The following is a 13,642-nucleotide window of genomic DNA, read 5'->3' as shown; positions in this document are numbered from 1 at the left end:
TTAGCGAGTAGTGAACCCTAAGAATTCTGGACAGATAATGATCAGTGAACAGCCAGATAATTATCATAAAAAAACAGACACTCAGAGAATGGGTAAGCAGACACACAGCAATCAGGGAACTGGCAGATAACCGCCAGAGAGCAGGCAAGGGAATGGTCAGATAACAGCCAAAGAACAGGAAAAGGGACAGTCAGATAACAATCAGCAAATAGGAAGATAAAAATCAGGTAACAGGCGGATAACAATCAGGAAACATGCAAAGGAACGGGTGTGGATCGTATTGTCGACCCGACGTAGGTCGACAGTCATTAGGTCGACAGGCAACGAGGTCAACATGGGTGAAGGTCGACAGGTGTCTAGGACGACACTGAACAAGGTCAACATGGGTTTAGCTCGACAAATGCATTAGGTCGACAAGGGTTAGGTCAACAGGTCGCGAGGTCGACATGGGTTTTTCACAGTTTTTTTACCCGAATGTCGACACAGTTGGAAGTCAACCGCAGCCCCTCGCGATGCTTCGGCACAGTGCATCGCTGCGCTCGGCACACTATTTTATTCTCCCACCACACCCTAGTGCAGTGGTTCCCAAACTGTGTGCCGTGGCTCCCTGGGGTGCCTCGGGACACATGCAGGGGTGCCCTGGGTTGGTAGTCCAGGACCAACTTAAATTTTTAATTGTTAATTATTTATGAGCAAAAACAATGCTGGTGGCTGCCATTAATAAAATGTGTACAAACAGAAGCAAATCCTGTCCTTTACCACATACCTGACCCAAAGAATCACATATAAACCCAATCTAATAAATTAATTTTTGGCCTAGGGGTGCCATGAAAATTTTTTGATACTCTAGGGTGCCGTGATTCAAAAAAGATTGGGAACCCCTGCCCTAGTGGATGGTAGGGCATGAAATACTGCCTGTCAGCACATGTCGACCTCGCAACTTGTCGAACTAACCCATGTCGACCTAACGCATTTGTCTAACCATGTCGACCTTCATCCATGTCGACCTAGAACCCTGTCGACCTTGTTGCCTGTCGACCCAACGGTGTCGACCTAAGTCGGATCGACAATATGACCGTATCCCAAAGCAACAATCAGATAATAGGCAAGAAACATGGGGCCCTAGTTGAGAGAATGTTATGCCAATGTGCCACCTTCAAGTAATCTTGAATTCTTACTATTAACCAATAAAACTGTCCAATTTCTAGTATACATTAGAAATATGTATCTGCTATTGTTACAGTTCAGCAATGCATTCCCCTAAAACACCAATCTCTCTCAGTGGGTCAGAAGTACAAAGCTAGAAAAATGATACAGTGGAGAGTGAGCACAGCAGCCAACCAGCTCCTTACTGTCATTTTGGCTGCTACTCACCACTTTAGCACTTTTTAGGCTTAGTACATCTGGTGCCCTATGAGCAATAACTGACGGTCTGATTATATACTGCACATATTCCTCCCATACTGCGCAATGTACTCTGGGTGTGTACAGAATCACATTACAGAAGCAGAAATGGGTATTTTCTATAGGTGTATATTTATTACATGTATTATTTGAGGGTGGACAGGCTAATACCACCAATAATATATACTATGTATATACACTGTATATATGCCACATGGAAACATGCGCGCACATGCATATAGTCATGTAAAAAAGAAAATACAGCCCCATTTTGTGTTTCTATATATCAGAGCATAACTAACAAGCATCGGGGCCCTTATTCTGGGTCGGACGGTACGGCCCGCGTGCGGCCGTACCGCCGATGTTTTTAGTCTGCACATGCGCAGAGGTCAATCTGCGCATGTGCAGCCCCATTCGCCGCAGACGTATTTCGTCCGCTGCAAATGGGGCGTATAGGGGCGTGAGGGGCTTCATACCCTCATTTCCCTATGTATACGCCCCGCGTTTCATGGGCGTTCCCATGCAAACGCGGGGCGTATGCATGCTAATGAGGCTATGATGCCACTGATGGGGGCGGAAAGCTGACGTCGCCGGATGTCAGCTCTCAGCCCCCATACAAGCTAACACACGGACGATTGTCCGTGTGGTCTCAGCTTGCGGGAGCTGCTGTGGCGTGCGGCCCTGCCTTCGATGGTCGACGACCATCGAATGCAGGGGGCAGCTCCCACCATGGTGGAGGCGTACGCCCCACCATTTTTATGCGGATTGCCAGCCGTCCGTGTACGGACGGCCGTGGCGATCCGTCTCGTGGGCGGGGATTGGTTTGTGCGGCCAGAGCACCGTGTGCGGCTCTGGCCGCACCAACCAGAATAAGGGCCCTAGGCATTACCCAAGCCATACCTCCCAACTGTCACAATTTTAGAGGGACAGTCCCGATTTTCGGGTCCTGTCCCGCTGTCCCACCCGCGGCAGGCATTGTCCCGCTGCGGGGGGGGTGGCAGTTGGGAGACCCCCCAATCTAGTAGAATAGACGCTGTGCGCATGCGCACAGCGTCTATTCTCGTATGAAAATGAGGTCGTGGCTAATTAGCATGAGCCGCACCCTCATTTGCATACGCCCCGCCCCCTATTTCTTCCGGACACAAGTTGGGAGGTATGCCCAAGCTGTGATACTTGTAGCATTGTGATAAACAGCACATATTATTTTTGCAGTTATTTATTTAACGCAAAATATATCTTCATGTTGTGTGTATACAATTCAGTACACCCCCCCAAATTAGTAACAAAGTAATTGGTTTCTATGCAACTTTAGAGTTGATTCTATGCAAATTTAGAGTCTGTGGGCAGAGCCAGCTCCCAGTCAGTGGGCAGAGCCACAGCTGTAAACACAAGACAGGTTTGTGTCTACAGCGTTCCATGGGTACCGGCGAAGCCCCGAAGCCGGCTGGTGAGTATGTTTTCATTCTACAGGTACCCCACATGGATTCTACTGGACAAAAGGACCAAACAACTATCAACATAGGTAAGTTTCTGTATGAATGGAGTCCGTATGTAATAAAGTTTTATTTTTCTGATGTGTGTGTGTGTTTATTTAACTATTTGTACTTCTGTGGAACTACAAGTCCCAGCGGGCCCTTTAATGCCCCGCACACTGGGACTTGTGGTTCTCCAAGTCCATACATGTGGTGCAGGCTTGCTGGGACTTGTAGTTCCACAACAATACACAATAGTTTCTTGTACTTTTACACATTTATCAGCCCGATACCCACCGCCCGGGGCACCGGGGACAGCACCGGGGACAGCCCCGGGATTCAGCCTGGGCAGGTACGTTCTGGAGGGGAGGGAGCCCTTCATTGGGGGGGGGGGGGTCCACACTTCCACAGGATCCCTGCCTATGCTGACCGGTCAGGGGGAGAATGCTTTGGCCGGAGGGGACTTGTATAAAAAGTCTCCCCCACTTGTGGCATTACTCTGCTGGCTGGTTGGGCCCGGTGCTGGTTCTTGAAATATGGGGGACCCCTACTTGTTTTGTCCCCCATATTTTGGGAACCAGGACCGGCCCTTGAGCAGCAGTATGTATAATGGGTGTGCCCATTTTATGGAGTCCCACAATGGCACCACTGCACAAAAAATGGGGTAAATCCGCAGGAGCCATTTTATCCCCAATTTGCGTATGCGTGCCACAAAATTGGCCAAGAAGATGTGCTGCTGGTTAGAGGGGAGGGGCCTGGAAAGAGGCTGCACCCGGACCCACTCCTGTCTCAGGGACTAATACCTATTTGTACGCAATGCCAATGTTCACACAATAGAGCAATTATTTGCAGACTGAGCATGTGCTGCAACCACGCTGCTCATGCATTAATATTGTCAGGTCCGTGGGATTTTGTGGACCCGTCTGTGGATGCAAGTCCAGGGTGGCTTGGTCGGTTGGTGGACAGAAGGTGGCTGGTCGTATATAGGTCTTTCGCATAGGAGAACCAGATCCTCCTGAGTGAGAGTGAGGCTTGGCTCACCGGCAACTACAACAATGGTACTGGTAGCACGACGGCGGGCCGCAGGAGCACAGGTGCCGGAAGCACAGGGTTGGCTCAATGGAGTGCAGGTGCTGGTAGCACGGTTTGGAACTGCTGGAGCGCAAGTGCCGGAAGCACGAGGTTGGTCCACTAGCGCACAGATGCCTGGAAGCACGGGATGGTTGTTGCTGGTGCACAGATGCCTGGAAGCACGGGATGGTTCTCGCTGCTGGGGATTCCAAGAAACCGGCAGTCAGGAATGCAGAGGGATAAACAGAAGGGATCTGTGGAGCTCAGGATGCAAGTTATTCACTAGGCAAAACGAAGGCTGCATAGGCCAGAGTGCAGTTAAGAGCCCGGGGATTTGGGGGTTAAACGTAGATGCATATGCAACACAGAGCAGTGTGTAATTCTTAGGCAAGTTAACATGTGGTGCATAGGGGCCAATCAGCACCAAGAGGGGAGGTAGCTTAAGTGGGGTATATAGGGTCCAGCTTGGGGGAGGAACTTCCTCTTGGAATCCGGATTTACACAGTGCAGCACGCGAAGCTAAGTACATTTTACCTTGTTTTTAGGCCTGTATATATCGCGCAGCTGCAATCATGTCCGGCCGCCCCAAGAGATCTGCACCACCTCCACGGTGGTTGGCAGACGCAGCCCGCCCGCTGGTGACTGTACCAGCGCGCGGCGGAGGCAGGGGAGGCAGCAGGACGGCCGCGACCGCGCCATCGCGGGTGCGCGCGCCGTCTCCTGCACACTCCATCACTGGGGGACGTTTCCCCAGCGCAGGGAAGCGTCTCCCCGGCTCAGCAGGGCTCTGCTGTGAGCTGTGAGCACGCTGCGCCAGCAGCGCATGCAGGGCACCCAGCAGCGCTACTCGCTGCTGGGGACAGCGCTTTGGCGCCATCTGCTGGCGTCTTAACGCCAGCGCAGGTGGTACAGACCCCAATAGACACCCCGCACGCCTCAGGCAGCGGGGTGAGCGATGGTGGGGTTTCAATCAGCGGGGGGGGATGGGGGGGTGCCCCCCAGGACTAGCACCCCATTAGTGCAGGGCCCAGGGAGTCCGCTGCAAGTCATAACAGGGGGCCCCACATGGAGCCCTCTGCGGGTGAATACAAGGGGGCAGCGCGGCACGGGTCAGGCCCCTTTGGCCTCCCTGACACACATCATGGCCCCAGTTATGGGGTCGCTCATTCCCTTGGGTTGGGACGGTGGCCGTGGGGACGCTTTCGTCGGAGGCCGGATGGATGGCGGTGCCGCCCCCTTTCAAGGTTGGCAGGCCCCGCAACAGCAGTGGCATTAGGGCCAGCAGCCATTCCCTGCGGCCCCTCAGGGCTTCGCCGGGGCCCCGGCGGGGCAGGGGGGACACCAGGGGTTTGGCCACACGGGTTTTGGTGCGGGTCAGCAGGCATATATGCAAGCCCCCGTGCAGCAACAACAGCAGTGGGCTTTTCCCGGTCCGAATGCAGGGGGGTACCCGGGGTACCCTATGCCCAACTCACAGTACGAGCCCTACACAGGGACCCAACCGCCCCCTTTTCCTTACTTCCCCCAAACAGCGGGGGCAGGTGGCGGGTTTCCCGGGGGGTATTTCGGGGGAACATGGCAGGGTGCTGGTGCACCGCACCCACAGGGCCCGGGGGGGCAACAGCAGGCTTTTCAAGGGGCGGCTTACACTCACCCCAACATGTATGCCCAGGCTCAACAGGTCAACCAGTTTTATGCGACTGGGGGCCCGGGGAGCTCTGGTACAGCAGCGGGAGGGTCAGCGAGGGTGTCGGGTTCAGGATATGGTCCTAACACTGCCCCTTTATCTCCCGAGGTATCCTCTGTAGGTGGCAGGAGTGTCATTTTCGGTGGGTCATCCCAGGAAGAGGATACAGAACGGTCCAGGAGGGCTCCGGAATCCAGGCCAGCAACACCGGTGGCGGCTCCAGCCATAGCCAGGGTCCCAGCGCCGGCTCCCAGGACGACTGAGACCCCGGCGTCCACGTCGAGAGCAGAGGCATCCACTTCTGCGGGGACGGGGGCCACAGCACGGGGGGATCCCGTGGTTCAAGGCGAAGCTTCTGGAGACGGTGAGAATGATAATACCTCAGAGTGTGCATCCTCTTCCTCCCACTCGTCGGCTAGTAGTGACGAGTCTGGGTCCCCCAAGCGCCCGCGCAAGTTTGCAAAAATGGTTGCGCGCGCGGTTGCGAAGAAAGTGGGTGGCGCTAAGCGGGCTAGGAAAGAGGCGGAGCCAGAAGTAGCTACCACGGCAGGCGATATGGTACATTGCACCAATACCGCCATGGCCAGGGGCCTGCATAAGGGTATAAAGGATAAGATAAAAAGGGGAAAGTTTGTCGACTTCTTTACACTGACAGTCGACATGAAAAAAGATTTTGAGGCAGCCAAGAAGGCGGGAAATGGTAGCGAGGCGGCCTTTAAAGGCTTCCACAATTGGCTCAAAGGCTTTTTAATCTTCTCCTCTTGTTACCTGAGCACAAGGCCCGGGGAGCACGTGAACGTCTTGCGCTACCTTTTCCTGGTGTACGAGACGTACACGGATTATAAGGGGCTGGCGTGGCGGAACTACGATGAGAAGTTCCGCCTCGCCCATGCCGGGTCGAGGGTCATGCCCATGGGCTGCAAGCACGTGGAGATATGGCTCGAGGTCATAGGCAAGGGGCAGCATAGCTCAGACACCTCGGGCAGGAAGCCATTTCCTGCGGCCAAACCCGGTTCCAAAACCGGCGGCAAAGGGAAGTACTTTGCATACAACAAAGGCAAATGTGACAGGGGCGCCAAGTGCCGCTTCCGTCACGACTGCAGTAACTGCGGGGGGGCGGGGCACCCCTCCAAATCCTGCAGGTCAGCGGCCAAAGGCGGGGATCACGGGGACGCCGGCACTGGCGGTAAGTAAGGCCCCTTCCCCAATTGTGGTAGAGGCCCTGGCTCGCAGGTTAATGGCGTACCCCAACAGGGCTGACGCACGGTTTTTGTTAGACGGGTTTAGTTTTGGTTTCCCTCTCCCTATCCCTGACGGAATCAGAGTTTCCTGCATTAGGAACCTCAAGTCTGCCAGGGATTTTCCCGATGTGGTCCGACAGAAGGTCCGGGCGGAAGTGGCGCTGGGCAGGATGGCGGGCCCCTTCCAAGGGGATCCCCTTCCTGACATGTGTTTTTCCCCTCTCGGGGTGGTCCCTAAGAAGACCCCGGGTAAGTACAGGTTGATACAGCACCTGTCGCACCCCCATGGCGCGTCCATAAACGACGCCATCCCGGATGAGTTTTGTAGTGTGCAGTACCAGCTATTTGACGAGGTACTGGACATAGTACGGGGTTTCGGCCAGGGAGCACTTATGGCCAAACTGGATATTGAATCCGCGTTTAGGCTCCTCCCCTTACACCCCAAGTCCTTTAGGTTCATGGGTTTCAGGTTAGACGGTGGCTCTTATATAGACAAGTGCTTACCTATGGGCTGTTCTGTCTCCTGCTTCGAGAAATTCAGCACGTTTTTACACTGGTGCATACAGAGCAGCACAGGTTGTGCGGGCGTCGCCCATTACCTGGATGACTTTCTCTTTGTGGGGCCAGGAGATGACGGCACATGTGCCCATATATTGTCCAGGGCGGTTTCCCTGCTAAAGGAACTGGGGGTCCCTATAGCTGAGGATAAGACGGAGGGCCCCACTAGGGTCCTATCTTATCTGGGTATAGAAATAGACTCGGCTGCGGGGTGCTGCCGCTTACCTGAGGATAAGGTGACAAAGCTTCAGGGGTTGATAGTTGAGTGTTTGCAGAAGAAAAGGATACAGCTGAGAATATTGCAGTCCCTGCTAGGGTCCTTTAATTTTGCATGCCGCATCATTCCCATGGGTAGGGTATTCTGCCGCAAGCTCGAGAGGGCCACGGCGGGGGTTCGGGACCCCCACCACACGGTCAGGCTGTCACGGGAAATGCGAGACGACATGGAAGTGTGGTCCACATTCCTGGGGCAATTTAATAGAGAGCTAATATGGCCCACGGAGCCCGAATCTAGCAAGGAACTGCAGCTCTTTACAGATGCTGCTGGCTCCACAGGATTCGGGGCTTATTTTCAAGGGGAATGGTGCGTGTCACGGTGGCCACAGTCTTGGATTGACAGGGGTTTCACAGTCAATCTTCTGCTGCTGGAACTGTTCCCCATCATAGTATCAGTGCAGCTGTGGGCGGCAGAATTGGCAAATCGGAACATAGTGTTCTGGTGTGACAACCTGGGGGTGGTACACGCAATTAACAATCAGAGGGCGGCTTCCCCCGAGGCCCTTAGGTTACTGCGTTACCTCGTACTTCATTGCCTGAAGAACAACATACATTTCAGGGCTAGACATGTCCCAGGCATAGAGAACACTATTGCTGACGCCCTGTCTAGGTTTCAGTTTACAAAGTTTCGGGAGCTGGCTCCCGAGGCGTCACCCCTGGGGCTTAGGTGTCCAAATCTTGTATGGCAGATCATAGAATCGGCATGAAGGGTTTGGCACTGCTGTCACTGGCGCCCTCAACCCGCAGGGCTTACACGGCGGCCTGGAGGGACTGGGAGGAGTTTCAGTCTGCACCTGACGCTAGCGGTAAGTCGGTCGAAGACCGGTTACTCGCATTTGTATGGGGCCATTACGTAAGAGGCAGGTCAAAGTCGGCTATGGCGGCGGCTTTGGCTGGTATAGCTTTCCACAGCAGGCTAAGAGGGGAGCAGGATCCCACGGGGTCTTTTGTATTGAGTAAGGCTTTGAGGGGCTGGGCTAAGCAGCGTCCGGTGCCTCCTGAGGCTCGGCGGCCTATAGATGAGCGCATGCTGGGGGAATTGGTAGCACGTCTGGATAGGGTGGCTGATAGCGCCTTTGAGGCTGCGCTCCTGAAGTTAGCCTTTTCATTCGCCTTCTTCGGGGCATTCAGGATCGGGGAGCTGGTAGCTGCAAGCAAGAAGGCCCAGTCTGGTCTTAGGTCGGGGGACGTGGTTCTCCATGAGGACCATGTCCTGTGTAGGATACAGAGATCCAAAACAGACCAATTGGGGAGGGGTAGTTGGGCCACCCTGCGATCCAGTGTGAACCAAGCCATTTGTCCTGTAGCATTGTGCAGGGACTACATGTCTCTTAGGCCGGTTGGAGCCATGCAGTTTTTGGTGCACACAGATGGTGTGCCCCTCACCCGGTTTCAGTTCGGGGCTGTGTTTAGACGGTGCTTGACCGGCATGGGCCTGAGGGCTCAGGATTATGGGACACACTCCTTTCGCATAGGGGCCGCAACATGCGCAGCGGCGGCGGGGCTTCCACCCTCTGCCATACAGAAGGTAGGGAGGTGGAAGTCATCGGCTTATAAGAAATATATAAGATTAGATAAGATAGATAAGGTAGATGAGTTGTAGAATGCGCCTGTTGCGCCAGCCCAAAAACGTAAGTTTACAATCGGTTCTGGAACGGCTAGCGTTCTGGAATCGACGGTGTGGAGTGAATTTTTTACTTTTTCCTCCGAGATAGAACTAATTCAATTCGGCTGTCACCAAAAGTTCACCGGAGGTTTTTTAAGTTTTTCACCTTCACTTGGGCTGTATCATGTATTCTGGTTGTGTTACAGTGTATATTATATTGATGTTAACGTTAGGTTTTTTCTTTTTCAGCCTTTTCCCTTTCCTCATCACATCAGGGGATAGTTTGGGTAGTGGGCCACTCATATATCTTTTGGGCGGCCAGGCACCCCATGGCCTCCAGGGCCTTAGGCCTGCTACGAGCTGATTCAGTGCAGTGGTTCGGGGTTAGGGGACTTCAGTGGGGTGGGCTTTATGGCCTATTAGTTTCCAAGGCCCGCAGTTCAGGGCCCCCCCAACACATTGATAATACATTTAGGGGGCAACGACCTGGTTAAAAATACGGGGCTCTCCCTAATTTGCAGCATAACGGCTGACCTTGAGCGCATTGCGGCCCTTTGGCCAGGAGTGCTGATAGTGTGGTCTGATATTGTCCCCCGGCTTCAGTGGCGGGGCTGCAGGAATGCAGTTGCCATAGATAGGGCAAGGCGAAAGGTGAACCACGCTGTTTCCAGGAGGGTTAACGCCATGGGGGGCAGGGCAGTGCGGCACCCCACGATAGTTAGGGAGTCGGCCCACCTGTTTAGGTCAGACGGGGTCCACCTGTCTGACGCGGGCATGGAAGTTTTCCTGGGCGACATCTTTTCTGGTGTAACTCGGCAACAGTAAGGCATTAGGTCTAGTTGAGGGGTGGCGGGCCTGGTCCCGGGCGACCTTGTGTTAGGTCTGGGGAGCCTTGGCAGTGGCGAGAAGGCGCTCTCGACCAGCAGTCGGGTGAGGTGTCAGGTGGTCACCGTGCGGTATTACCCCCCCCTTGCCAGGACGGTGGGCGAGTCCCAAAATGAGCGGGGACGGTGGGCACTTCCTTGAGGTGTCCGCGCCCTACCTTAGAGGGGGCGGGGAGCCGTCACGGTGCAGGCTGTACCTTACGTAAGGGGTGTGTTTGTTAGATTGGAGCGATGCAGTCGCTGCCATTGACATACACCTCTGACTGGTGCTGGTCTCAAGTGCTGTCTTGGCCATCCCTTTGATAGACTAACAAGGGTCATACCACCTAAATAAATAACTTGACCATTTTAAACTTATGCCATGGTTGTCTGAGTCTTATTTTTAGATAAGGTGTCCGCGTGAATTATTTATAGGAAGTTATGTAAGGGTAACAATAAAGGGTAACCAATATAATCCCTTGGGCGCCTTAGGGAACGTATTGTAAAGAACTGGACCCTCATTGATTGGCTGGCCGTGACAAACGTGCCTTTGCATTTGCACTGAGATTTTTAATGCAGAGTGATTGACCGGAAGAGACCATCTGGAGGAGGAGGCAACTGGGAGTGGCAGCAAAAATGCAGGCCTGTCATTTTTAGGGCATGTACATGCCTCCAGCTGCGATCCTGGACATACAGTAGAGGATCATGGCACCAGCATTGCTATGGCCAGTCTAAGCAGACATAGACCTACTCGAGCATTAAATCTTCCTCATTGTTGTGTTAGTACTACGTATGTGTACACAGTTGCTGAAGACTTTGCATTGGCTCTGATGAGCACCCATCTTTTTTAAGGGCGGCAGCTTTATTTGCAATGATTAGCCGTTCCGTAGCCTGAACTATAGCAGCTGCGCAGGCAAGTGTGTGCAAACATGAATTAGGCCCTTAATACGCCCTTGGGACTAGGTGATTGCTTGTTATGTCATGTTTATTATTGTACGTAAAAATACAGATTTGTAAAAGGGGTGCAGTATTATTTTCACATGCATATATATATATATATATATATATATATATATATATATATATAGCCACAGCCAGGATAAGGAAGGGAATATACAGGTAGATTATGTTAGACGTACAATAATGGTAATAACAGTATGTTAGGTAATGATGGATGCTGAATAATTTGCAAAGGTTCCAAGCTGTTTATTTTCTGAGGGGAGAGCTTTTATTTTAGATAAATAAAATGTTATCTATACTTCCACATACCTACTAAATGTGTCTCCTCCCTCTGATTGGCATACAATGTCACTGGCAGGGGATGGAGGAATTAGATAACAACAATGAAATGAGTAAGCATTGCTGGAGTAATTACCGATCTACACCTGTTTGTAATATACATGGGAAACTGAAGGAGCCCATACACGCTCCGTTCTGGTCCGTCTGTACTATGAGATGCGCGCTCCCGCGCATCTCATCGTACAGTAAACAAAGTATGTGCTGCACATACTTTTTGTACTAGCTTTACATCGTATCGCATTGCATGCACAATGCATGCATAAGGCATGCGATGCGATACGATATGTACTTTAAAAGTACAGAACGGAGCGTGTATGGGCTCCTTAAGTCTTCCACACTCCTCAGCTGCCTCTCATACACTGAAGGGGGGTACACACGAGGCAATTTTGCACAGTTTTAAGCATGCAGCCAATCCTGAGACACAGCCCCGTTAAGAATCACCTAGATAAATAGACTAGATCAGACTACCATAGTGAACATAGACAAAATTGCAGTGCCTTTAGCATACCTCCCAACGTGACCCTCTCCAGGAGAGACATAATGCTCTATTTCTGGACTTCCCTCTGAATAAATAACTGCCATCACCTTTGTTGAAAAACACCTTTCTTATCAATGACCTTGTTCGGCACAGGTAATGGAAATCATACATTTAGAGCAAAGTCCAGAAACAGAGCATTGTGTCCCTCCTGGAGAGGGTCATGTTGGGAGGTATGCCTCTAGTCAAAATCCGTCAGTGCATCTAGTCAATATCGGCCACTAGCAAACATTGCACCGTGTGTACACGCCTTTACATTCATACACAAATGCTTTTAAAACAGGGCACTAACAGTGTCTATGTACAGAGTCATTATCAATACACGTATGTCAGTCGTGCTCAGAAATAATGGTCTTTTAGCCAATAAAAATTTGAAAAAAAGTCGTGTTTGTATATGGCAAAGCGCAGAACAATGGTATGGACTTTTGGATCAGTTTTATGTGTGGATTTAATAACTTTTGATAAAATTTGATGAAACAAATGTGAAATTACTTAATAAAAATAAACAATTGTAAAGAGCATCAGAATATGTGGCTTTATACTAATAAAGTATACCAATGAGTACACAAGGGGTGAAGGAAAAAACCCAAACCTATGTCTGAATGGCTAACTCTCAGATAATTTGCATAATAAGTGAGATATTGGGGCCAGCTTTCACTCGTAGTTCCGCCTCCACTTCTCCTTAATGGGGTTCAGAAAAAGTCCAGAACATGCTCCCTCTCCCTGTATTTCTCTGGTGAATATCCCATGAGGTTCGGAATGTGTTACGCTATTGACTGATATTGGAAGGATGTTGGAAGGGCTGCTTTTGGGGATTGTGCTCATTTGTGGTGAGGCTCAAGTGACTGAGACCTGTTTCCATCATTCACTTCAGACCTTCTACCTGGCCTGGGAGATAGACTGTGCCTGTGCTGTATGCCTAAGTAGTCCTCACCTGTGTGTGCAGTATGCTTGTCACATTGTATTATATGTGATGTTTGAATACATTTTTAAACGTGTATCAAGAGGTATTGCACTACTGTCTCTCCTTTCTCTGTTTTCAGTATATGATCCTGACAAATACAGGGAGAAGATGTGATCCCCATTAAGGGGCTCGTTTATCATTTAATATTTGCCTCTTATTCCCCGAAAATCCCTGTTTTCGGGGCTTAGCTGCTAATATTAAGTATCACATGAATGTATCAGGAGGGACCTCAGCAGGAATCTCCCATCCCTGCTGCAATCTCCCCTACACTGCCGGGGGATGGGATGCTGCCCAATGAATCAACATCAGGCAGAATCACAATGAGTCCCTGGGCTAGCTTCATTCTGAGATGGCGATATCCTATTGTAGCCTATGGGCTATAAACCGCACTGTTACCGGGCTAGTTAGGTCAGCTGGGGGGGTCAGCGCTGACTGTGAATGCGCTGACTCCCTGCACCCAGCTAAGTACATCAAAGGGACAGGCTCCTTTAGGAGCCCTGGGGCAGATGTATTAAGCCTGGTACAGAGATAAAGTGGAAGAAGATAACACATCAACTGTATTTGAAAAATGACAGTTGGGAGTTGATTGGCTGCTGCATTATCTCCTTCCACTTTATCTCTTCACCAGGCTTAGTACATCTGCCCCCCTGTCCCTGCGTGTGCATG

The 13,642-nt window shown here is 51.5% G+C and overlaps 1 protein-coding gene across 7 annotated transcripts in view; it reads right to left on the bottom strand.

The window, feature by feature from the left end:
- Positions 1 to 13,642, bottom strand: part of MCF2 (MCF.2 cell line derived transforming sequence) — a 154,611-nt gene that overhangs the window by 14,671 nt on the left and 126,298 nt on the right. For 5 of the 7 annotated variants that reach the window (XM_083159469.1, XM_083159470.1, XM_083159467.1 and 2 more), the window contains one exon: positions 11,448 to 11,489. The exons of the other annotated variants lie outside the window; for them this stretch is intronic. In XM_083159469.1, the coding sequence (XP_083015595.1) occupies positions 11,448 to 11,489 (42 nt within the window). The remainder of the gene's footprint in view (positions 1 to 11,447; positions 11,490 to 13,642) is intronic. 7 annotated transcript variants of the gene reach the window in all.

This window comes from Crinia signifera, chromosome 9 (genome assembly GCF_055691185.1).
Source record: "Crinia signifera chromosome 9, ASM5569118v1, whole genome shotgun sequence".
Classification (NCBI taxonomy): domain Eukaryota; kingdom Metazoa; phylum Chordata; class Amphibia; order Anura; family Myobatrachidae; genus Crinia; species Crinia signifera.
Note: the sequence above shows the minus strand (reverse complement) of the source record. Positions and strands in the feature narration are given on the sequence as shown.